General features: G+C 39.3%; 1 protein-coding gene across 7 annotated transcripts in view; it reads left to right on the top strand.

Annotated features, from left to right (window-relative positions):
- Nucleotides 1-26,611, top strand: part of B3GNTL1 (UDP-GlcNAc:betaGal beta-1,3-N-acetylglucosaminyltransferase like 1) — a 105,929-nt gene that overhangs the window by 56,929 nt on the left and 22,389 nt on the right. For all 7 annotated transcript variants that reach the window (XM_079323524.1, XM_079323523.1, XM_079323528.1 and 4 more), the window contains 2 exons: nucleotides 15,083-15,178; nucleotides 23,711-23,835. In XM_079323524.1, the coding sequence (XP_079179650.1) occupies nucleotides 15,083-15,178; nucleotides 23,711-23,835 (221 nt within the window). The remainder of the gene's footprint in view (nucleotides 1-15,082; nucleotides 15,179-23,710; nucleotides 23,836-26,611) is intronic.

The raw sequence follows: 26,611 nt of genomic DNA on the forward strand, positions 1-26,611 counted from the left end.
AGCTTTAACCTTGGAGCAGATTCCATTGAGAGGCAATGTTTATGGGAAGACAAATAGAAACCTCATCTGTACTTTCTGCTTTCTGTGACATGTAAACTTTCAGAGAAAAACAGCAAATGTTAGTGGCAAGAAGTAATTTTTGATTAATGATTGAAATTATTCTCTTCATCTTCCATGTATTGTATGAAATCTGTAAAGGACATTTTTGATGCATTCCAATAGCCTCTACAGCTGGGCAGAGAGTGAGAAAATGCATTTACAGGTTTCTATTTGATGCAGCCTCATTTAGGATGGATTTAGGAAATTAATCAATAAAATAGTGTAGGTTAAATTTAAAGCAAATCCACATGTTTTAGTCTGGAAGTGCAGACATTTATATAATGAATTGGTATATCATGTTACTTTTGTTTTCTTTAGAATGACTTCATGTGAATTAGACTTGAGTGTGAAGTTATGTGTTAGAACATGTTGAAAGGTATTAGGCATACACACAACATCACCTCCTTTTGGTTGTGTAGATGGGCAAAATTTGGGGTGTTCTGAGTGGTTGCTGTGATGGGACAAGCTGATGAAAGCAACAAATATTTCTTGTCATAGTCTAGTTTCTTTACCCATGCCAAATCTGGGAGTTTCTCTACTTAAAGCATAAAAGGGAGCAAAGCTAAGCAATTGCTTTTCTTGCTGTTCCCAGCCTTGTAGATTTTTCAGTCTTATCTATGGTTTTTGGGTCCTGCCCAAAGACCTTTCACAGGGTGCTTTAATTTCCATCCCCTTCCCCCCTGCTCCATTTCCCTCCTTCTCTCTCCTCATTTTGCTTCCCTTATCTATTCCATACTGAAACTTGAATTTAATTTGGTTTTACTGGATGCAGGTCAATGACTACAATTGTCATCTTGAGGAGATTCTGGCCACCTGCATCTGGGCAGTGTCTGGGCATTTTTGGTGTGGGGGATATGCAGAGGAGGCTGAGGGAATATCCAGCAGAGCTGAATTTTAGTCTTCTTTTATCTTTGACTTTTCTTTTGTAATCCTACTTGTGATTATTTTTCTTTTCTTCCCAGAGAGCACTGATGTTTTACCTTTTCAAACACAAAAAGCAAAATTTATGTTCTGGTACCCAGTGATGCTCTTTGATCAGAAGATTGTGTTAACAATTTCTCTTAATTTTGAGACCAGGAGAGAAATGCCCAAGGGTGACATTAATCATCCATAGTTCCAAGAGCCTTTCTTTTAAATAAAGAATTTTCTCCCTACAGTATTGAAACTTGTAATCTGTCATCAGAATGCAAGTTGAGTTTTTTAGCACAGTGTTGTGTGCTTTGCTGAATTTAGGGGGAAGCTTTTTACTCCTCTTAACTGAGGACAGAATGTGTAGTCAAGCTTTTCTTCACTGACATTAGCTGCTAACAAAATAGCTTCAAATATTTGCAAACACTCAGAACCAGAGCAGTCTCAGAGTGTTGCCCTTTGGCTAAGAAGTTTTTTCCAAGTACAAATCAAGAGATGCTGGGTCTGGCTGGGCTGCAGTTACCTTTGCTCACAGAATGTTGTTCTGCTCTGATAGCTGGGCTGGTTTGGCCAGGGCTGAGCAGGGATCCCACAGGGCTGGAGGGGACATGGCCAGGACACCCAGCCTTGGCTGTGCCCAGGGATGTTCCTACAGTGTGATGTCACCCTCAGTGATAAAAGCCAGAAGGAAAGGGCATTGGGCATTATTAAGGCATTTGTTCTCCACAGCAGCCCCAGGAAGCAGTCAAACATTACCTGCTGCTGGGAAATGGAGAATAAATCATCTTTTTTCTGTTTTAATTTGCTTCCTTGCTCAGCCTTCACATTTTTCTAAAATTAAACTGCCTTAATCTTGAGCTTTTAATCTTATTTGTCCCCCATCCTGCTGAGGAGGGAGGTGAGAGTGGCTTGGTGGGCACCAGGGGCAGTTTTGCACAAGGGCTGCTCAGCCTTGGAGCTGTGGGACACGAGCCAGTGTCATTCAGGACAATTCCTCTTCTTTATGAAAAGCAGCAAAAATGGTAAAATAATGCTTTGCTCCAGCTGTTGAAAATGAATTACAGCACAGGCCCACACAGTAGCAGAGGATGCATTTCTACATTTCCACAGTTACTGTAAAGCTCTGGGGTCTGAGGGCTCATCCAGGAGCTGGGAAGTATTAACTGGGTTGGTTGAGACTGGTTTTGAAGCTGGATGTTCAGGAATATCTTCAAAAGTAGAGCACAAAGATTTTCATTCTGTCCTGCTTTAGAAAGCCTTGCTTTCCTGGTTTTGTCCAGGGAATGGTTTACTCTGACTAAATGGAAATATTTAGAACATGAAGGACATTCCTGACAAGATCATGCTTTTTAATATGAAATGGATTTGGGTTTTAAATTCTTTTGCTGTTTTAAATGTAGATGTTTAGAATCATGGTTGGATTTGTGAAACAGCTGCAGTGCTGAGGTTATCCTGAGTTAGCAGCTGGCTAATGAGAAATGATGTTGAATTGGACAATACCAATTACTGACCTTATTAGTCTTAGCAATAGTAAGTCTGTCTTAGTAAAAAAAGAAATTATGTCTGGAACAATATAGAATGACAAGGCTATTATGATAACAGGTGATAAGACTGAAAAAATTAGTGAAACACCAAACTCGTAAAAAATATTCATTGTTTGATTCAATCAAAAAGAACATTGACCCAGGCATTTTTTTCCAAAAATGAAAGGAATGAAATGTGCTTGAAAAGCAAATTTTTGTATCAGTGTTCATGACTGAAAAACTTCATTTGAGATTTACAAATTGGTTTCCTCTAAAAGTAACATCTGCAAAAACACTGCAGTGTAAAAGAAGCTTGTCTCTATGTACCCATTCTGCTTTCATGGCACTTCTGATTTATGTATAGTTTAATGCAGTAAACATTGAGATTCTTTTTTGTAAGCTACTACCAAAGCTTACAATGGAGTAATTTGCAATTTCTGTGAAGTGCCATAATTAGAAAAAGCATGGGTTTGTATAAGAAAGTATGGTGGGTTTTAACTTGAATAAACTTGTTTAAATCACTGATAGCTCTCCTGATAATACTCTGTGTAGCTCCAAAGATAAACTAACACCTTAAGGTACAAATGTTTTTATTTTAACTAGAATTTTGTTAACTAATTCCATAGTATTACAGCTTGTCTTAGTGTACTTCTGCCAGAAATGCTTAGATCATGACACTGATCTTAAAAGTTTCCTTTCATTTATTTACTTCAATTCATGTGAAGAGGTGAGAGGTCTCAGAATGCAGCAGAAATGAGAGAGTCCAGGGGTGGTGGTTGTTGCCCAGCTGTATGTTCTTCTGAATGTTTGACTCTTACACTGAACAATATTTAAACAGAATTCAAAGCCCACAACAGCTGTGACAGCAGAGGAAGTTTTGAGCCTTCTCCATATTTTTCTTTTATACTCTTTTGGTTTTTTGAGGATCTTGTTATATTCCTTTCCTTTTACTCCAAAGGACATCTGGTTTGCTTTGTGTTACCTGAGAAAAGTCTCAGGCATTTGACTGTGAGTGACACGAGAGGCAAACTGCTGCCCAGTGCCTTCTCATCCCACTGCTGTGGGAGCAGGCACTTGGGGAAGATCAGGGGCTGCCCTGGGATGTGCAGTGGAATTAACAGGGCAAGAGCCAAGGGAAAGGATGTGCAGAAATGTATCCGGGCTGAAAGCTTGCAAGCTGGAAACTTTACAACTTGGAAATTGAGAATAAGCTCAGCCTGTCACAGAAATATCCAAAGTAATATGATGAGGGTGAGTAAAACTTGTCCAATCATCTTTTGGTGGTGATAAAATTAAAGTGTCTGTTATTTTTTGACCAGGCTTCCCAAAGTGGTGGTCAGTCCTCTGAGTCTGTCAGTGGTGAAGAGACATTTGGGCCCTAAAACCATGTTTTGACTTAGTCATCCCTAAAGTTCTCAGGATAATCATTGTAGGTCTGTTCCAGCTGAAGTGTATTTATTCTATTTTACTCAGTGTGTATAAAAATAGGAGTTTTTAAAAATTCACCTGTGCTTTAAGATATTTATACTTCCTTAGAAGTGTTCAGGTTTGGGTTTTGGACAGGCTAATGCAGCAGAAATGTTTCTGTTCTGGGTATGTTGGTTCATTTGATGAGTTTTATCCCAGTGATGAATTAACATTGTAACTCCCTGATGTGGCTTGGGGGGACACCAGACCTGAGCTAATGCACTTCCTGCCCTCCCAGAGCCCCTCTGCCTGCCTGCAGGGGATCTTGTAGCTACAGCAGAGGTCTAGGATGGACCAGAAGTACAAATATCCCACCCAGCTATGCACTGGATGCAGCAATTCCACTGAAGTCAGCAAAGGTAGCCCAGATTTTCACTGCTGTAAGTGGAAACAGAAACATCTTCCATTGAATTAAAACACTGTCCAGCTGCTTGGTAACACTTCTTAACTTTACATTTTGCAGATACTGGATGCAAACCTGGTTTCTGTCTTTGCAAAGTGGCAGTTGCTATAAACACAGCAATGTGGTACAGTATGAAACATGTGAGAAGTTCCCCTTGGAAGTGAAGGGAAGAGGTTTTTATAAACAGCCCATTCACATTAAAGTGCTTGAAGTGTCAGACTTGCTGCAGTGCTGCAATCTCAGCACACCTGGCAGGGAGGCACCCAGAGCATGTGGATGGTTGTGGAATTGCTCTTCCCTCTCACCTCACAGGTTCCTCTGCTGCTGGCATGTCTGCTCCCAAAGGCAGGTTTTCCTCAGCCTGCAGGGTGTTTTCTTTGCTCACCCCCATGGCAGTTGTACAAATAACACAAAACACCATATTCTCTACATCTTCCTAAAATTAAGTTTTCTCAAGTTTCAATAAAGCAGGAAAACAAATTGAAATTTTGGCTGAGCAGGACAACTTTTCATGTTCTATGAGCTTTAAAGTGGTGATATCTTCATTTGCATTAGCAAGAAAGACTTGCCAGTCAGTATTTTTTCTGTTTAGGAATGTTGTTCCTGAGTTTGGAGGTTTGAGACCAGAGATCTGCAGTTGGAATTTCTCCTCTGGCTGATTCCTCAGTGGCCATCCCTACACTGGCACAGCCTTTCAAAGGCCCAGTGGGTGTCATTTTTCACAGAGTTTTAGTTGAATTTACAAGTCCTGAAGGTATTATACCTCTTTAGTTTTATCATCTTTTGGCATTATTTGAAGTTGTTTTTAGTATGGTAGGGGTTTTTTATGTGTTTGGGGGGTTTTTGTGGGGTTTGTTTATTTTGGGTTGGGTTTTTTTTGGTTTTTGGTTTCTTTTTTTTTTCTTTTTCATGGCTTTTGTGGGTTTGTTTATTTGTTTTGAAGGGGAAGATGATATTTATTATCATGAAGTTTGCTGTGTGGCTGAAATGCTTCAGCCAGTTTTAGAAGATCACAGCTTGCTGCTCTTGTCTTGAACTCAGACAAGAAGAGGTGACTTGATGGTAGTGGATATGATGGGAGTAACCATCACAATATAAATATCTATATTTTATAGATTAATTTGCCTGTTTTTCAAGAGGCTCATCACTTTTCATCCATTTTTTCCTTAAAAAAAAGCTATTTTTTTCTCCTTCTATTCTTTTTTTCTGGTGCAGAATAATACATGTGCATGTGTGAAAAATTGCTGTTCATAAATGTCTCAACCTGGCTAAATATTTAAACATTTGCAGCTTGCCTACATACATGCTACTGATGGAATGGTTTCCTGAATCAGATTAAAAGATTATTTCTGAGATTTTGCTGATTTTGGAACTGGGACTTCATGACTGCAACACACAGATCCTTCTGGTTCTATGATTTGTTTTTGTGTAGGGTCAGCTTGAAAAGGGCAGAGATCTCCATTTCCAAAAAGAGGTTATAGTAAATATTTTATAAGAAATAGGAATAAGTATTGTTGACACACTGATTTTACTTCATACTAAGCTAAGTTGGATAAAGCCCTAAGGGGAAATCTGATTTCACTCTTTTTGAACTTTTGTTGTGCTGACATTGTACTTGAGTTTCAAAGCTGTAGTTGTTTGTCACCGTGATAAACAAGTAGCACACACAAAGTTTTTGTTTCTAATTTTGGGGAATTTGGGGGTAAATTATCTAAGGTTTTATCTGAATTCTGTCAAGAATGACAGGGAAATAATTATTTCTAAATACTTTTAACCACATTATTTCTAAGATACATTGTTATTGTGCTTTTTTGTGTTACACTACCTTTTCTCAGAATTCATAGTTCAGAGACCTGAAACCTCATTTAAATCTTAATCATTTTTAGCAGGATGTGTGAGACAAACAAGGGTGTTTATGTTGAGTGACCCATGGAGCTCTCAAAGTTATAAATCACAAGAGCTGCTTAGTAGATCCTTCCCAGCTGCTGCTACAACCATGTTTCAGTATAGCCAAAACTGCTGTTCTGTTTTCAAATTTTAAATTACATTAAGTACAATTGCAGCATCTGCTTCCTCCACTGATTTTCAGCTTCTTGGCAAATGAAAAAATCAACATTTTCTTTTCTAATTCAGTTAGTTTCCTTTAGATAGTTATTAATAGTTTTTCTTTGATGTTATAGCAAGACTCTTTAATGCAGATGCCCTTACTGTTTATTGATGGTAGATGGTGAGGGCCATATAGTAAATATCTACTGTCTTATTGTTGTGAATATTTTTGCAGGAGAGAATAGTAAGATGATAATAAAAAGGAATGTAAAAAATCTTTTTGTATGTGTAGCAGAATTGGATTCCTCTTAATTCTTTGAGCATTTTAGCTGCACTTTGCTTATTATCAGATTCATATTGTGTGCTAAAACCACTTCTTAGTGATGATTTCTTAAAAATTTAATTTAATCTTAGTGGAAAAAGTCATTCCATCAGTTTGAGGATTATAGGAATGTCCAGCTACATGAGGCTCAGGCAGGTGCCAACATGAACTAGTGAATTTAGAAGCCCTCTGGAGCTCCTCTGTGTGCATTAGAGATTAGAGACCTTGCAGGGGTTCAGCTGCCCCATGGCAGAAATTCTCCCTTGTGGAGAGGGCTGCTTGCTTTTCATCTCCAGCCTGGGGTGAACCTGGACTCTCATCCTCAGCACTGCTGATTTTATGTTGTCCCAGTGCAGTGTGGCTGCCCTGGTCACTCACACCAGCCTCTGCTTGGAAGATCTGAAGCTATCCATTACCTGCTTTTTTTACCCCTGAATTCTTTAAAAGTATTTTAATGTGCTGGCTAGATTGAATGACTGTCTGAGCAATAACTTCTCCAAAGCAGGGATGGGAAATGCCAAGTTCAGGCAGAATTTACAGTGGGATGGATGTCAGGAGTGATGCACACCCAGGGCCCAGACTCAGAGGCACAGGGTGACTTCAAGCTGCCCATGCTGTGAGAGTTTGGAGGTTACAGTCAGTCACAAATGAATGAAATGTTGGCCATGCTTCTGGCTGGGACACAGGGAAAAACCTACAAAATCAAATCCTACATATAAAGCCATCAACAAATTACTAGGGAGGCTGAAAGAGGAGAATGCAGAGAGGAGGGGAAAGCTTTGCAGTGCTCTCAGCTCTGGTTTGTCTCAGACTTTTACAGATTGATGGGCATTTAGTTTCTGTCTCTGCAAATGCTCAGGGTTGGTTGAGGACTTTCCAAATGTGTCTTCTGCACTGTTGAAAAACAAACTCTTGTAAGAGACCACTGGATTCTGGACATGAATTGGGTCCCTTTCATTATCAAAAATGTCTGTGTGTGTAAAAACTGTTGCTGAGGTAAGGGGTTTTTTTACTCTCAGCATGTATCTATTTCATTGTGAGAAAGTGATTGTGGGTAGAAGATTACAGACAGTGTACAGAAGGCAAAAATCCTGAGATCTTAAATTTTCCCCCTGTAAAATCTTCTCTTACTGGTTTTGCATTAGCAGTGACATTTATTTTTCTAAAATACATTTCTATTTTCTGCCTTTTCCTTGTTCTCCCATTCACAGTTTTGAAGGGTTACAGAGCTCAAATCAAACACTCTCAAGGCACTGGAATGCATTTGGTGCTTTGATACTCCCCAAAGACTTGTGATATGATGGAAGACATGAGGGAGAGATTTAGGGTAAAGTTTGCTTTGATTTCCTAAAGAAAACATTCTGCTATCGCAGCTGCTAATCAGATAATCAGAATTTGTAGTTTAAGATCTGATCTAAGTTTTCTCTTTTTGCCTTCTCTAAAGGTTAAAAGTCTGTAGGGGGGGAAAATCACAATAGAAATATAATTTTTATTGGAATAAATACAGCGAGTTTTCATGAATATTTCATATTTCTCCTGTGGGTCTTTTGCATGTACATTAGCACACAGCTGAACTTCTCAAATTCAAAAGTGATCTCCTTCCCTACAGTTTGATGCTTGTTTATAAGGTGCTTGTATTTCTTTTCATTTAACTGCAGGTCATGTGTCCCCCACTTCCAAATTGCATAAAATTTTTATAGCACAAGCTTTTATTTGAAAAAGAGAATCAGTGAGCATTAGTATGAAGGATATGTTACACTCTCAAAAAATCCTGAACACTCAGAAGTATTTCATGTTTCTCTCTGCAAATACCTGCATTTTAAAATTGGCTGGAGCTGAGATTTGCCAGGAGGTTTACTCACATTTCAGCTGAACATTAATTCTGGGAGCTGGTATGTAGAAAAGTTTCACATGTTGCATTTTAAGGAAGATTGCTAATTGTGGGCATAGCATTGTGTACTTTGAGCAGAATAGTTTTAGTTTTTAGCTACACACCATGTAGGGAGATATTTCTATTGTTGATATTGTCATCTGTTAAATGCCATCTAATAAGTCACAAATATGAAAGACCAATTCAGCTTGCAACTTGTGAAAATTCAAAATGGCACATCCACAAGTCAAATGGAAAGGTACATTTTTTGTCTTATGTTACATCAGCATTGGTCAGTGTTGTTTCTTAGCAGATTTCTTGTTTGTTCTAATCACAATTTAGGACCTGCCAATATGACTTTAAGCAGATTGTTTTCTTTCTTTTGTAATAAAACCTCAGCACAAACAGCAAGCCAAGAAGACAACTTCTTGGTGCAGAATGCTTTATTTTACTGGATGAAGTCATTCTTCCATTGTAATACTCCACTCCTGAAATACTGGAAAATCTCCAAGAATTAGAGAAACCTTTTGCAAAGACCACTTTTAGTAGCCTACAGACCCCCAAAAAAGCTGTGAGACATGCTAGAATCATACAGGCTGTTTCTTTTGCATGCAGCTATTGTGTTGGTTTCAGCAGTAGGTTAATTCATCATCATTAGTAGGGAAAAGCTCTAAAAATGTCTAAAAGAATGGTGCTTGCTCTTGGGCATTCAGCTACAAAACAGAGATATTCAGCAGTATGGTTGCCCTCAATTATCCCACACAATGGGGCTGGCAGGAGCTGGCTCACAAAAAGCAAAGCCACAGCCAATTCAATCCATAGGAATTGGACTAGAAACCCAAAGTTAATATATTTACTTGTAGCAAGTTTAAAAACAGGTTTGTTTTCAGCAGCAAATTTTAAGAAAATCTGATAACATAGGGCCAGGGTAGCCTGTTATATGCAGTCTTTAACCCAGCATTTCATTCTTTGTGAGGCTCTGCTGTAGCCAGAGATGTCAGGAGGAGGTGATGCCCTGCTGATGCACACCCTGGTTTTCATTCCAGGTGGTTGTTTCACTGCAGAGACTTGGTATGAACATTTTATTTAACATAGGGAATACTATTTGTAAAAAACTGATGTTTTGATATAATGGTTGCATAGCTGTAAAGAGGACTGTTGTATTTTTCTGAAAGTGAATGGACTGGTGAAGATCACTAGATGTGCAGTAAACTGTTCCCTGCAGGAACCAGGGAGGTTGTTACAGCAGTTGAGCCAAATTCAGCTTTTCTCCCCCAGCTTTCCTCCTGTTACTGTGCCCTTTGCATTAAGAGAAAGCATCATCTCACAGCTCCTCTCCCTGGCTCTGTTCTGTTTCCTGCAAACTGTGAGACATTCCAGCCTTCCTTCAGGCTTCAAATCCAGAGGAAATCACAGGGAGCTGTAAGTCATAAATTTTCCAGGAGCAGGAATACCTTCTCAGAGGTGCTGAATGCTCTCTGCTTTCACTGGCATTAGCAGTTCTCAGGTCTTTCTTACTCTTTTTGATTGGTTTTGTTGCTTAGGAGTGTTTGGGATTGGGAAGGCTAAATACCACTGCTTTTCATTCAGGTCTGCACCAGAATTACTGTGTATTCCCCTGCTTTTCTGCACAGGGAGGCAAGGGATGGCTTATTTCAATAATCTGCTTTTTGCTGTGCTGGATTCCAGCTTCTTTAGAGAAGGATTTTCAGCTGCTCAGTGATGAGGTGACACAAGCAGTTATTTGTACAGGCCTAGGGAAGGCTGCAGCAGCTCAGTACAGTATAAATCAACTGCATGGGGTCCATACCACATGCCTGTTTAGCTTCCTAAAAGCCTGATAAAGCTTGTTGTAGTTATTTTCTTTTGAAAAATCTTTGCACAGTACTTTTTGAAGCAGGAAGAGTCTTTTTTTTTTCTCTTCCCTTCTCTCTGCACCTCTTCTCTCACGCCAACACACACAGACCTGGTTCTGGATGTAGACCTGGGACACTTCAGTAACAAGGTCCTGTACATTCATTGCTGAATTAATGCCCAGGTATCCTAACATATTATTGCTTCAAGTGAGGAATGATGTCCTTCAATCTATGGTCTGTCTACAGTTTAAAGAATAATGTGACCTTCCCCATGGGATTTGTTTTCTTTTTCTCCTTCTAACGTGTCAACGCATACTGGATAATTGGATAATTGGAAATTGGATATTGGAAAGCTTCATTTATCTCAGCAGAGGAGATTGTGTCTAACCCTTGATTTGTGTTGGATATAATTTTGAACAATGCTGTAGCATAAGTAGAATTAAATGTGTGGTGCATTTTGGGGAATTAGCTTGTTGCTTTGGAAAGCAGTCTGGGGCTGTGATTAAATCTGCTGCTTTTGGGAGCTGCCTGGTTTCCCCTGTGTGTCCTGCATGGCACAATGATATCTGATGTGATGAGGTTGTTTCACCATCTGCATATCTGCTTTTGCCACACTGCAGTTAGACTTTTTGCTGCCTCAGGAAACAGAACTTTCCTTGACCAGTTACTGTAAACACACAGATGCCCTTCCCTTATTGGAACTGAAATTTTGCACTGAATGCTGACATGATCTGCAGTGAGCATCAGTGGGAACCAGAGTTCCATGTGCTGTTGACAGCTTTGAAACACAACAATGAAAGTCACTTTATCAACTCTTTGTATTCTTTAAATTTATTTTCAGAGAATCTGTGTAACAGTTGGATGTAATTTGATAGCCAAACAGTGAACAAGAATAAACCAGTTTCAATTACTTGCTACTTGATCTTTGGAATAAACCCAGATAGTTATACAAGTTCTAAATAATTTAGTATATGAGATGCTGAAATAGGAATTTGTGCCCATCATCTGGAGATGGATTCCAGTTAGGTTATGGCAACACTGTTCTTCAGGAATTCTAAACCTGAACAGATTTATACCTTCACCTTCTGATTTTTAACATGAAATATTAATATATTGAGTTACTTTTTACAGCATACAGTGTACTGTAATTAACAGCAAGTATTATTAATAGGCATTAATCTTTCAATCCAGCTGTGTGTGAAATGTTCACAGGTCCAACCTGCTCTCAGAATACTGAATTAATTCCTCAAAGAGCTCTGGAAACCCACTGGTGTTCCAAGGTGACACAAGATATTTGTTAAACACAGTGGGAGAATATTTCCAAGAAAACTAAGTATAGTTCATGGCACCATCACTCAAATTCTGCTTTTGATTGATTTTCAAGTTAAGATTAGCATGTCCTCTTTGTTTCTCTCGTTCCAGTCAATGCAATCTAAAAGATTTATGGATAAAATCTAGAGTGTCAGTCTCACAAAGTGAGAAGTTACAGTTTTCATCACAGAATAAGGCAATTTGACCATTTTTTAACACCTTGGCAAGAGTTTATGACAACAGTAGACAAAAAAGAAATACAGAGGAAACTTTCCCATCAGACTAAACCAAGGTGAAATATAGAATTTCCAAAGTGCAGAGGGTTGAGGTTATTTTTTTTTTCTCTTGAAGATAAAATTTCAAAAGCTCTGGAAGGTGGTTTTCAGAAGTTTGGCAGATGCCTCAGTGTTTCAGAACAGGAGTTAGTGTTTTTCCTGGCCAGTTCTCCTCCCATCAGAGTGGGTATTCAGAGGATGCAGGTTTATGTTACAGCTGGACTCATTAACTGTGGGCAGTGACCAAAAAGGGAGGGCTTGTTTTCCTCTCCAGAGCTTTTCCTTCCCTCTCCAGTGTGTCAGCAGTATTGCTACTCTGACCCCACAGTGAACTGATTCAGAGAACTAAGGCTGTAGAAAACTAACACTAAAAACAAGGAAAATAATGGCTTTTTACTGATGTAGAGCTCTGATCCATCCTGGGGTCAGGTGAGTGCCGGTGCTGTGCCTGGGATGTGTAGCCAGAGGCAGGATGAGTGGGAGAGCTCTTCAATTCCTGTACATGTGGTGTAAATGTTGATTTCTAGCACTTTTATCAGGTTAAAGATTATTTCTGGATTATATCTACTGCTGCTGAAAAGAAGGAGTTTGTTCTCTCTACCTTGTTTTCCTCCTTTGTGGTAGCACTGCTGATTTATGGTTTGTTGGATCAGGAGATTCAGCTGAAGACTAAACTAATAACAAAGAGAATTTCAGCTTCACAAAAGTTCTTCTTACATAGCAAGGGACAAGGTAGTGTGAATTTGTCTTTTGTGACAGCAGCACAAATAAATTTCCTAAAGTTAATTTTGATGTTGTACTCTAGGTATTCATGTAGAAAACATTTATTTGCCAATTCATTGACTCTCAGCTGCTGTGCTGTGCAGGTTTAAAGACTTCCTTGAGGGATACAATCCTGAGATGGTGTGTGGCATCATCAGTCTGTGTTTTCCCATGTGATCCTCCTGTGGTGTCTCTCTGAGATGGGCAGTGAGCCATGGAACAGTGCTGGATTTAGGAGAGACATCAGTGGATGCAGTGATGGTCTGCTGTAAAATCACCATCTCATCATCTGTGCTAACATGAGTGGCCTGTGGATGCTTTCTCTCAAATGTTTCAAATCTGTTCTATGTGGTTTCACTGGATTATCTGTCAGTGGGGCACACATTATCTCAGATGTGTGGGATGGATGTTCTTGGCACGTGAGCACAGCTGTTTGCATGGAGCTCCATCTCTAAGGTGAAGTGCATTTTTGTTCTCTGAGGAAATGGCATTCTGGTCTCTGCAGACACATTTCACAAGTACCAATGGGCTCGAGACTTTCATTTGAAGTTTTTGTTTCCTTCAGAAATGAGATTCAGTGCAATGCCCTCTGGCCTGCCTTTTCTCCCTGCTGCTGTTTTCTTTTGGGATTGCTGTTTGGTCATTGTTTGGTTCAGGCCATACTTAATTGCCCTTGTAATTAATGTGGAGCTAATAACCATGTACTGAGTAATCACTGACTGCTCTGCTTTTCTGGGATGGTTTTGTCTCTTTCAGATCCCACTGGCTCTTGGGGGGAGATTTTTGCATTTAACACCTCTGAATTAGAGTTTTTCTGCTCTGGGCAACCTGCTGATATGTTGTGATACATTAGGTGATAGGATTGTTCTGACTAAATATGAGTGCCTAGAACTGAAGTGTCTGGATGAAAATGAGTGACCCTGGGATCCCTTTAGGGACAGTGATGTTCTGTCACTGTGCTCCTGGAGCTGGCATGCTGGGTGCTTCACCCTGAAGTGGATGCCTGTGTGTGGGCAGATGAGAAAAGTGGGAGTAGGTCATCTGTCAAATTTTGATTCGATTTCTAATTTAATTAATTTGGACAATTGATTTACGTGTCTTTATTTGGTCTTACATCCATGTTTATCTGTGGAAATGGAAGTTTCCAGACAAGAGTTTGTGGGGCTCCCTTAGGCTGATATCAAGAGGAGCACCTGTAAACTGTAGATGCTGAGATGCATGTGACAAATGTACACTCATGCTCTTAGTTTAGGAACTTCAGATGTGCAGGAATATTAATATTCCCATAACATGCTATGAAATTGCCAGCTCACAGGATCAGCATTGTCATTTGACTGACTGGAGTTGGGAAGTTGGTTTCTTCTGCCTTCCTGACCCAGGGTGTGCTCTGTAGTTCCTGTGTTGCTGTTCCTGCCTTCACTGTGCACGTTGTGTTTGACAAGTTCAGTCTCCTCTTTGCCTGGATACTTCATCTTGTGCTAAAAGAAAAAGCCAGTCCACCTCCTGTAATCCACATTCTGGCTTATTTCACAGTTGTATTTACAAGTTTGCTTAAAGCTTCAAAGACTCATTTGTATAGGTCTTGGCTGTCACAAATGAAGAGATTAACTTAATAGTTGCTCCCTTTTCTCTACTTAAAGCTCTTCCTTTCCAACAATTTTTTATCATAGGTACCCCTGGGTAGAAAATCCACAGTACTCAGGTAATGTTTAAAACAAATTGCATTTTACTTGTCCAAGCTTGATTAGGATTTAAGTGTCTTTGGCAGAAATAAAAGATCAGTGAAAGTTCATACTTAATGCATGTATAAGGAATATAAAATTGAAAAAAAAAAAATCAACGTTCAGCAATTGTAGGGTTCAGCTGGAGAACTTGAACTTCCTGTGATTCTTCTCAATTCTTTCACTTCCATATCAACATCCCCATTACTGATAAAGTGCCAACTCCAGTATAATACTCTAAATTTGGTGAAGTGTTTTTAGTATTCTGCTCATGCTGCAGCTTGGGAGAGAAGAGAAGGTCATGGAATATGGAGCAGGAATCAGACTGATAATTTGGGCTGTGGCAGCTGGCAGGTTCTGGTACTGCACTCCAACCTGCACTTATTCTTCTCTGTGCTTGAAATTGCTGAAGGTTATGCATAGGCACAAATTCAGGTGAATGTGTGAGGTCTGCTTTGTTCCTCAGCAGCTGTTGGTTTGACATTTTGTTCACTGACTGGATTTTTTCCCTTTCCCAGGTGTTCACCTCCCATGGGCCTACTGTGATCATGCCAACCTGGTTCTGCTCTCGAGAGTGGTTTTTTCATGTGGGAAGATTTGATGAGGGTGGAAAGGTGAGTGGTGCAGGTGATCTGTAGTCCAGGAGCCATCCCTTTGTTTAACAGCCTCTGAAAGCCCTCCACCTGTTATTAAGGAACAATAGGGAAGGGGTGTAGATGAAAACAGCTCTAAAAAAACATGGGTCATGCCATTTTTTAAAAAAACAGTCTCCAACCAAGTAAAGTTGTTCAGGAATAACCCTGGTAGATGGAAGGGCCTACCTGAGATTGCCATTGTAACACATCTGTCAGACATGTCAGCAAACCTGGAAAAACTAAAGGTTTCAGACATACAAGCTCCTCTTTGGTCCCTGGAATAGATGCTAAAAACAAGTGAGCCCATAGTTTTGCTATGAACTGTCCCTGCAAGGTGAGGTAGGCTGCTAAAAGAGGTTGGGGGGGAAGAAAGGTGCAGAATGGCAGAGAGCTAAAAGTACATTCACCTATGGGGGAAGATTTATATCCCTGAGAGGAAAAAAAGAAAGGCCATGAAACTACTACCACTGAAACTCATTTATCTGCCTGCCTCTTGTGCTCTTGTCAGTCTTAGTTCTTGTGCTGGTCCTTGGGAGATTTTAAGTAGCTTCTCCTCAAGGATCAGGGCTGAGAGGTTGCAAATTAAATACCTGTGGTCTCAGAAGTGTTCCTTCTCTGACAGTTGGGTGTTCTTTTTCTTTATGAATTTCCTGTATGAGTTCCCTTTGATTGCTTTAAGCTCATCAGTATGTTTATGGAATAAAATCCATGGGTGTCAGTTAGCAGTATTTATTGTGGTAGTCGAAATATGTTGACAAATAGATCTAATTTAAACACATTTGGATCCATTTTGTGTGGTTTGATTCTGAGAGGTTTTGCTTCCAGTGGTTTTGGTGAGATTTTAGGGCTAAAATGAGTGGTTCTATTTTTTTTTCTTTTTTTGAAAGCTTTTGTTTGTTAGCACTCTAAAAAAATCTGCTAAGCCTATTTCCTATTTTATTATTTAAACTACAACATATGATGATGATGATGATGATTATTATTTTTATAGCTTTTAAATGAAGCCCTTCAGTGCCATGCTGTGTGTGTATATATATATACATGTGTATGTATGTTTGAGGATATACAAATATTATTCTTTGGTCTGCCAAAAAATTATAATTATAAGGAGACAGCAGACAGAGAACTGAATTGTTTATAGCAGTGAAATGATTTGCCTTTAATTACATGGTGGGTGAGTAGAAGAGCTGGGAATGAGCCTGGCTCCCAATACAATCTACATTTGCTGACCCATACTTTTAATTTCTTTTTTATTATTATTTCTTACCATTGTATTTTCACTCTCTGAAGGATGTTTGACTTCTTGGGTGTTGTTAGTAAGCTCCAGAAAGAAAGCAAGCAAGTTAAAGCAGCAGCAACAATAGAACAGCAAGCCTAATGATAAAGTTCAAGAGGTTAGGTTAAAAAGACTATTGTTCTGTGCTTTTTGCTTTTCATTTTGGTTTTTTTTTCCTCCTTGTTTTGTTTTTATGAGTTGGGTTTTTTCTGTTTTGCTCTTTCTGTGTAATTGTGTAGGAACTATGCCACTGATTATTCAGCTGTAGTACACTGACAATCTTAATCCTGATGATTTTTCAGCCACAATGCATGATATGTCCTCCTAGTTTTAAGAATTACCAGTGATAAATTGAACATATTGTTTGTCCCTATTGTGAAGTGTTCAGCATGTCCAAGCTCAGACTGGCTGATGCAGAGGACCTTCAGAAAAACACCCTCTGAACAGGACAGATCTGAACAAAGCCATGGACACAAGCAATGAAGTCAAACCTTTGTCTTCTCTGGGTTTAGAGGACACAAAATCAAGTTCTTAAATCTTGAGCATTTAGTGTTACAAAGTATTTAGCATTGCTCTAACTCGTTCATTTTCATTTGAAAAGAGTGCCTTTAAGGCAAAGAAAGTTTTTCCCTGTGTATCAGCAGAGCTGAGAATGCTCTGAAGGGTCTCACCCTGTGTGTGTGCTCTGAGCTGAGCCAGGGTCTGTGTTCATCTGATCACTTCCATCTCCATTCTGCAGTTTATTAATGAGACTTGCCAGTGTCATACTGCTGCAAGTAAACACAGAAACAGGCCAGCAAATCTCCATGCTTTGGCCTTCTCTGTTTGCTGAACTGTTTCTTGCCAAAAAGCTGCATTTCTCATCTGGAATTAAATCCAAACACCTGTTCTTCATATTTCAGTGCTTAGGAAAAAATGGAGGGTAATTCTTCCATGGGAGAAATTGTGATTTGATGTTTATGGTAACAGAGTGGGACTGATAAAATACAAATAGATGTGCTATGGTGTAATCCATTTTTTTTTCATTCCAGGTAGACATTTATGTCTCTCTGCAGCCATTCAGGCTTTTAGATGAAACAGTTTTTTTCAATTCTTTTTTTTTAAATGAAGTTCTTTCTGATCAAGATCTGCAGTTGTTGGATGTGTATTCCTTTTAGGTCCAAACAAGATAGTATCTTCAAAAATGGTCTCTAAAAACTTGACAGGTTTGTTTTATATAACAATTAACTAAAATAGTAAAGGTTTGATTTATGCAATCTCTGATAAATTATAATTAAAACAGGAGTACTGAAGAGATTTTATCAAGCTCTGATGGTGTTCTGAGACTGAGATAATACAATGGAAGTGGTCACAAACCTATAAAGTAACTCAAATAGTATCCCCTGCTGGAAGAAGAGTCACACAATGAACCATATTTTTTACTTACTTTTTTTAGGAACTAAAAAAAAAAATAATCTTTTAAGCAATTTTGGACAAAGAGTGCAGCAGTTCCTTATTGGAAGGAGTAGCAGCACTTCACTAAACCCTCCAGAACTCCCATTTGTCACTTAGTGTGTGACATTGCCATGGGTAGCTTTGCTGCTGGAGTTTTTGGTGTCCCCTAATAAGTAGCACCATTGTTAAAAAGTAATAACCATGTCCAAAAGCATCACAAAAAATTGTGTTGAGGAAAAAATGCCCGTGTTGTGGTCTAATGTGAAAAGCAGATTTTGAAGCTGGATCATCTGTTAGAGTGGGGAACTCCCCAGTTGTGTGCACTGGGAGATGAGGTGCCTGTTGTTAGTGAAACAAAGTTATTTTTTCATGTGTCTGACAGAAATGCTGAGCACAGGGAGAGCTGAATCAATGAGCATTGCTGCCCTGCAGGCTCCACTCCATGCAAGGGTGGAAAATTGCACTCTTGGCTCTCTCCAGGCAGAATTACTTCGACATCACAACTGTGACTTGCCAAACTTGTCTTTCTCTAGAATTTTACCACAACTTGGTTCCAAATTTCCTGTCACCCCTGTGTTTACCCTTCCTTTTTAAGTGTATGAAAACTGAAAATGGAGTGACAGCCTTAAAGTTCTGAGCTAATCTCAAAGTGTAAACAGGGAGAAATTATTCTTAATGAGCCCCAGATGGAATCGTGCATTGTAACCCACCAGCCTTTCAGAATACAAACTCTGCCTCTGAACAAAGTGTCTGGGGCTCAGTTTCATTCTGGTTTTGTGATAAAAGGTCACAAAAAACACGAACTGAGGAGGTGTCAAAATATCCTTTTGAGCTCAGGAGACTGCAGGCCATGGTGTAAAGCTCTGAGGTAAATGTAGCTGTTAGGCACTCACTGATGCAATTTTCCAAGTTTCTCTGCCAGAGCACACAAATGTCTTTCTCTTTGGAAAGGCAAGTGGTTAAAATAATGCCTGAGAGGTAAAAGGCTAAGTAGGAATTTGGTTTTTTGGAACGTGAATTAAAATACTGTCAGTCTGTCAAATAACCTATCAGATGCTTTGTGGAAAATCAGGGTAAAATACAGGCACTACTGGGGTTTTTTGTTTGTTTTTGGTATAGTTAAGGCTGAACAGAGGTCAGTATTTGATCTAAAAAGCAGAGAGAAAGTAGTAGAGCCAGTGATTAATTATACTTTATAAGCTGTTTGAAAATTCACCCCATACCCCATGTCTAATTATATTTTCTCCTGGTCTATTATTAAATATCATTTACAATTTACCACCTCCCTTCCATTTGACTTCCCCATCATCTTTGTTCAACTGCATTTCTCTGTGCCAAGACATTTGGATGAAAGCAATCCTTTGGAGTTTCCTTTAACCTGTTATTTCCCAAACAATGAAATAAATGCTAGTGGCCTCCAGGTCCTATAATCAAGGCAAAATGATGGAAAGGCATGATTTGGATGAGAGCCAAGTAATGAAGTGACAGATCTGCAGAAAGGGAGACTTAAGAATATCTTGGGTAATCCTGTAGAAAAGCTATTAATAGCTATTTAATTCTTTCCATTCACCAATTTTAGGCTCTTCTGAAAAATTCAAGTGATTTTTTTCTGTCCAACAGCTACCCCAATGGTGCTGCGTGGTTTACAAAATGTGTACAAAGTTACAGCCCAGTTTTCCCTGATCAAGAGGGAGGACCAAGCTTTTCCAAACCTGAAGGCTTTTTTTTTGTCCCATGTGGATTGATACCTTGTTTGCCATTGCTGTTCATTATAAGTGCATGTATTTATGGAATAATGTCAGATCCCTCTTTTTCACCAGTCAGACTTCTCTGCACTGGCTAAATCTCCACTGGTTGGGCTCACAGGGATCTGCCACCTCTGCAGAGCTGGGACAGGGCAGGGAGTCAGGTGCTGACAAGGCTGAGTGGAGATGGATCAGGAAGCTGGGACAGATTGTGGTGGAATCACTCTCCTCTATTTAGTTTGCAGTAAAAGGCAGATATATTTTAGATTGTGTATATGTTTATACTGCCCTGTGGTGGTTTCTGTCCAAGTGACCAAATCAGAGGACTGCTGTCAGTCTGAAGTGCTGCTGTTGGTCATCCCAGGGCTACAGCATGACCTCAGCAGCTGTTAATGGTTACAGCATTGCACAGGGCATCTCTTGCTTTAAAACTTCTCCAGAAATTGCTGATTGCCCTCACTGCTGCTCCTCATCATTACTGATGGTGGATGTGCAAGGGTTGTAGCCAGAATTCCTTGTTGGGAGATGCTGGAACCTCTGAAAAATGTTGGGGTTGGTGCAGTTGGAGCTGCCAGGAGTGAGAACAGCGAGTGATGAGATGGGAAGAGAAGGATCACAGATAATTTAGTTTGGTCCCTGAACAAGGAGTTACTTTAACTCAAGTTGGGGATCTGCCTGGCACCCCATGGTGTATAAAAATCAGTCCCCTCATCCATAAAACTGATGCCTGGAAAGGCTGACCTGGAACAGAGACTAGACAGAACAAAAGGGATAAAATAGGAATTTATTGAAAGGATAAACCTTGGGCAGTGCACAAGCCTGGCCGGGGCTGCACCCAAATGAAATCCAAAATGGATCCTGGTCATGAGTTTTTACACTTTTATAAGTTTTGGTTCATCCACATCTTGGGGTCAATTATCCAACCACAGCCCTAGGCTATGAAGTCTCAGCCCCCTGGCTTGCCCCCTTTCCCTTGGCATTGTTTATGATTTTTGGGTACCAGTTGTCCTTGTTTAGCTAGGAAGGGATTGTTTTGTCACTCCCCTGTGAAGAGAATTTACTAACACCTACATGAAGTTTCAGAGTTACACACTAAGCAGCAGAGATTCTGGAAAAATATAAAAGCTAAAACCCAAGGCATCATTTCCCCCTTCACACAAGGGGTGGGGAATCACAACCATCAGCACAGCAGAACCTGCCCAAAATACTGGGTCATCAGAAACCCTTTTCCTGTTCAGTGGGAATGGGATAAAGTGAACTATGATTTTACTTTTGGCTGGTTAGAGCAGAGAAGGGGCAGGCTGTGCTTTTCTCTGGGAGCTGTAATTAGTTTATCCCTTTTTGCAGCAGAGGATGTGGGGTTGGGTTTTGCCTGTAATGTGGAAAATTCTGCATGTAGTGCAGTAACATGTAAACTGTGCAATTTAATTGTATTTATTATTGCTGAAAGCTATTGATGTGGTAGCCTATTGCTGAAATGCTGGGTTAGTAATTGATACTTTTAGCTATGGATATTAATTTTCAAAAAATGCATTAAAATATCCCTTTAGTGGTTAAACAGCTTCTTCTTTCAAAGCTGTGTTGTTTCACAAAGATTCCTGGTGTTTAAAATGCCATCTGGATCCAATAATAGATCTCAACTGGGAAGGAACTCTTGCATTGCAGCAAACTTACACGCTTAAGAGCCATAGGAAGTCCCATCCCTGCAGGATCCATAACACAGTCAACATCTTTCCTCTGAAAAATGTGTGGCAGGGCTGCTCCTTTGTAATGTGAGAGGCCACTGCTGAGCAGTACAAGGCACCTGCTCCTTCCTAGGCTGAGTGCACTTTATTCCAGAGTGCTGGTTTTTTATTCCAGAGAGTTTCTGCCACTTAAAGGAAAGCAAAAGAGCCCTTGGAACCAAAGAGCATTTTGAAAGATCCTTTTACTCCTGCAGTAACTCTTCTTAAATATACATGTTAAGGGTTGTCTTGAATAATGCAAATGCTTATCCAAAAGAGAAGGAATTGCTGAGATGTATGGGACATAATCATAGATCTGAATCAAAATCTGACTCCTGCAGCAAGCTGATATCTGCTGCACTTGTGTCCTGAGACATGGTCTAGTGTGTGATCAGAAAACAGAAAAGGTTTAAACTGTTCTGCTGGCTCAGTATTTCCCTTAAAGTCCACAATAAGAAAAATACAGAAAGGGCTACAAGAAAAATGAAAATAAATTGGTTTTGTGTTTTTCTTGTGTTCTTGGTGACTGTGGTTGCTGGCTGTCTCTCCAGCTTCTCGCAGATTTCTTTTGTGGCTTTCAAGTAGGTTCACATAAAGTTTAAATTGTATGAGGTTGTCTAAAAGTTTTTTTCTACATTGCAGCTCTTAAACCAGAAGTCAGAACAATGGCTAAGACAACCAATAGTTGCAGATGAGCAGCCAGAGCAGAATCCATTTAATCCAGAATGTGGGAGTGTCAAATCAGTGTCACATGTGAGTCAGAGTGAAGGTTGGAGCTGCAGAGTCCAGAGCTTGATAGAATTCTGATTTCTCTCAGGATACACACATTCACCCAAGTGTTTTGGAGCTGTTTTCCAGGGTTTAGAGATTTTTTTGTCTCATTTCTCTTCCACTCCCACTGGCTACTCAGCCTGGTGGGTATGAGAAATAGTCATTGAACTGCTCTCATAACTAGAGGGCCAGTCCAGCACTTTAATTAGAGAATCTCATTTTCTTAATTATGAAAAAAACTCAGAAGCTGTAGTAATAGGGGAAATTTTCATTTTTTAAAAAAACTTGTTCTCTTATTATTTTTCTGTGTTGAAATAGAATGGTTAAAATTGAGGTTGAGATTTATGACCTGGTTATTCATGTGTGTGATATTGTCTACAGAAAGAAATGTATTTCAATCTCTTCACCTTCTTTTCCTTCTCAATTTTGTCATGTTATCTTTCACCTTTTTATTGTTGCTACACTTAAGTATTTTCTTGGACCCACCTGGTTTTATAAAAGGGAGCTCTTTAGTCTGGTAATAATCATGTGAACTTTTAAACACTGTATTGCAGGAAAGAAATATCTGTATTTAAACATGAAAAAATGAAATGTTCTAGTATTTCAAGAAGTTGTAGCTTTGCAAAATATACATAAATGCTACCTTTTTTTGCCTTCTGTGTAGGACTTTAAAGATAGGTTTATGCTTTCATATGCCACAAAATGAAATGGAGTGCTCTGAGCCATGTAATTGCCCCTCTTACACTGCCTCACTTGCATGAAGATTCTCTGATTTTTAAGTGGAAAATGTTGAAATTATTGTGAAATCCCTTATTTTTCCCAGACCCTGCTAGATCCACAATTGCAGGAGCTTTTATCCTGTAGTGTTTTCAGCAGCAGTGGGTGCAATCCCATAGGGTGAATGTACCATGGTAAGTTTCAAGAAAAAAAGTTATTTTCAGATGTTGCCTCATTCTGAGGTTGTCTTTATTGCAGTTTTTCTTGAAGTCTGTCATTATGGGGCCTGAGTCACCTTTCTAAGTAGAGACCAGTATTTGTATGACAGCCAGAGAAAGAAGGAGAATTGCACTAAAATGACAAAAAATCCCTTCTCAAGTCACTGATCCTTTTCAGTATAAACTATTCGGTTACATGGAACTTTAGGCTGCACAAACTGTTTAGTAGCTGAGTTTCTTTTTCTTTTGGATTCACCTGCACCAAGCTCTAGATCCCTGACAAAATGAGATGATGTTGATTTTGTCATTTCTGCCCTTGCAGTCAGCTGCACTTCATTTATAAACAGCACTGCTCATTCAGCTGATTAGCTGCATTTATTTCATGACCCATTAGAGAAGTTCATTGGGGCATAATAGAATCACAGATGGGCTTGGGCTGGAAGGGAACTTAGAGATCTTCTTGTTTCACCTCCAGGACACCTTTTACTAAACCAGGTTGCTCCAAGCCCCATCCAGCCTGGCCTGGGACCCTCCCTGGGCAACAGCAAAGTTGTGTTTATTTTCAGAAAAATAAAGCATCTTCAGCTCTAACTGAATACTGAACTAATAACTGTTTTCTGTTGCAGGGTGTCCCAGAGGATCTGTTGTTTTTTTATGAGCATCTCCAGAAGGGTGGTGGAGTGTTCAGGGTGGACCATTGCCTCCTGATGTACCGCTACCATCCCCAGGCTGCCACCCACTCTGTCCTGGAGTAAGCTGTGCTTTCTAGGAGAATGGAAAAAATTATCTTGGACCTTAGGCAGTAAAGATGCTGAAATTACATTGGGGTTTTTAATTTGGATTTTTAATATGTAATATACAAAGGTTTCATTCTTATATTTTTTGCCATTTGAATCATAATGTAAAAAATATTTTTAAAATGTTACAGCTTCATTTCAAAATCAACTGCTTCAATATTTAAGAAGTAAACAGAAACTTGTAATACCAACAAAAATGGTCTTTTGAAAAAAAACAAACCCAGACCAAAACCAAATCTTTAATCTGATAATGTGCTGCCTTTACATATATTATTTTCATATTTTAAAGGGTCTAAACCACCTAAATCAGATAATGAGGTTTGAAAAATCCCTGAGGATGTTTAGGAGTAATTATCTCAGGTGCTTCCTTGTAAGCTGCCTTTGTTGCCTGCTGCCTTCCTGGGCTGCTCAGCCCCTAAAGGAGGTGTTGAATTGCTAATTCCTCTACATGCTGCAAGCTGAGCCAAAGCTGTTCCCTTCTCTTATGCACTGACATTAATAAAAAATTACATGAGTTGTACTGTTCTTTAGGAACCCCATGTCAGAATCACAGTGGTAATGAAGTGAACTGTTTTCTTACTGATTAATGATATAAGTACACCTTGCAGTCAGTCCTGTTTTCATAGCTTTGTAGAACTGACCAGTAAAACTGAACATTCCTGTGCATGTTTTTGTTGTCCATCCCTGTATTGTTATATTGCTGTACATAGTGTAAAACAAATAATTCCCTAAACAGCACACTCATGGTTAATGTCACTGCAGATCTTTATAAATACATATAAATGTGCATATCTATATAAAATCATTTAACTGTGAAAAGGTCATTCAAGCAAATAGTACATATGATTTTGATTTTGCAAACAAGTATGTGATAAATTATTTTCCTTTTCATTTTGTTGAAATGTAAGGATTTTTTTTCTTTTCCCTCTTTTACTGTGTGATCCTTCTGGCAGTTAGTGACCAACTTTTCAGCCACGCTTTATGGGATGCTAAGAACTCTTGGAAGCCTTTTGCTTCTATCTGTGGGAAAGCATCTAATTCTTGGAAATTAATTTGTTTTGAATTTACTGCAGGCTGTTGCTTATTCAGATCTCCAAGGCTGTGTGGCACAAGCCCCCTGGCTGACAGCATGCTGGGGGAATGTGGGTTGCTGTGAGCTGTTTCAGATGTGAGGCTGCGTGTCCAAATTGGCGCCTTTCTCGTCTCGTTCTAAGAAATCAGGCGAGCTGCTCTTCCCTTGGCTTCCTGCTGCTCCTGCTGGGGATGAGATTGGGTGTGGCTTTCCAAACATCAGCTTGTGCAACAGCTCCTTGTCCTGGCTCATTCCCTTGTTTGTTGCCCAAGTTGTGAAGGGTTGCCCAGTGTTTGTGTCTGGAGTCCAAGGTGTGCGTTGGGCAAAAGGAGATTAATGGACTCATCCCAAAGGTTTCAGTTTATAATTTAAATTGATTCTTGCCTAATTTGCCTCTTGGTCATTCCACTTTATTAGTGCATGTTCTGGCTTTTCTAGAAGCATTTTTCTTTATATGTTGTATTTTGTTGGGCAGTTTTATGGGGTGTTTTGCTTTTTGCTATTGGCCAGGTCATCTTTTAATTTTGAGTTAGCCTAGACCTGAATTTGGAAGTAGTAACTCATCAGCCAAATTAATATTTTGTCTGAGATCAAAATGATGTTTGTTGGAAAGTTGATTTTTTAAAACACTATATGCCTAGTTTTAAAAACCATAGCAGAACAATTTTATACAAAGGTGCATCATTCATTCTTTTCAGCAAAGGCAACAGTCACTCGTAGCCTGTGATGGTTTCAGTTTATGTGGGTGTCTTTTAGAACCCTCCAGGGGGAAAGAAGCCTCACTGCACTTTCAGACTTCCTAAAATATATGTAAAACTGCTTGGCAAGTGACATTTGGTTCTTTTTTTTCCTAGTTAGTATGTATAATTGTAAACAGTCATGTGCTTTAGGTCATTTCCTATGATTAGTATCCTTCTGGAACAAATATCTGGAGTAGAGAATATCTGTGAAGCAGGAAACTAAATCTTATTTGCATTCTCCCTTACCCTGGAGGCATCATTCTGCATTATTAAATGTTTTGGGTGTGTGACAGAATCTGCATGAAGTTCAGTGTCTGTATTTAGATTTCATAAGTGCATTCAGAAATATGAATGTTCTCATTGTCATTTCATCCAAAGTCAGTGATGGATACCTGCTGGATTTTGAGAAACTTCTCTTCAGCTAGGAGTTCACAAGACAAAATCCCACATATCATATCTCTTGGATCTAAATGACTTTATTTGGTGTTGTACCCTAGGGCTGTGTGTACTCAGTGCTGCACGGCCACATTAAATTGATGTGAGACCATATCAGAGCTGCTTTTAGAGTGAGGAATACTGGAGTAAGAAAGTCTAATGTATAATAAAAACACTTTAAAATTCATAGATTTGTATCTTGCCAGAGGGGAGAGAAAGGAACTGTATATACAACAATACCTCACTGTGAGATGAAAGTGAGCTTGGAGTGAGGTGAGCAATAAAACATTGCACTTGTCTTTGGGAAGTGCTGCTCATGAAGACAGGTGGTTGGGGCATGCAGCTAATCCTTGCAGCAGTTTACAAGTTTTAAGTCAAGATAAATTTAATACATGTGTAAAATAAGGTTTATATGTTCTGTTTGAGATTAGGGCAATTCCCTTTTATACAGAAAAGGTGAAGTGCACCTTCAGTAATTCCAGA

The sequence above is a fragment of the Erithacus rubecula genome, assembly GCF_903797595.1.
Source record: "Erithacus rubecula genome assembly, chromosome: 20".
Classification (NCBI taxonomy): domain Eukaryota; kingdom Metazoa; phylum Chordata; class Aves; order Passeriformes; family Muscicapidae; genus Erithacus; species Erithacus rubecula.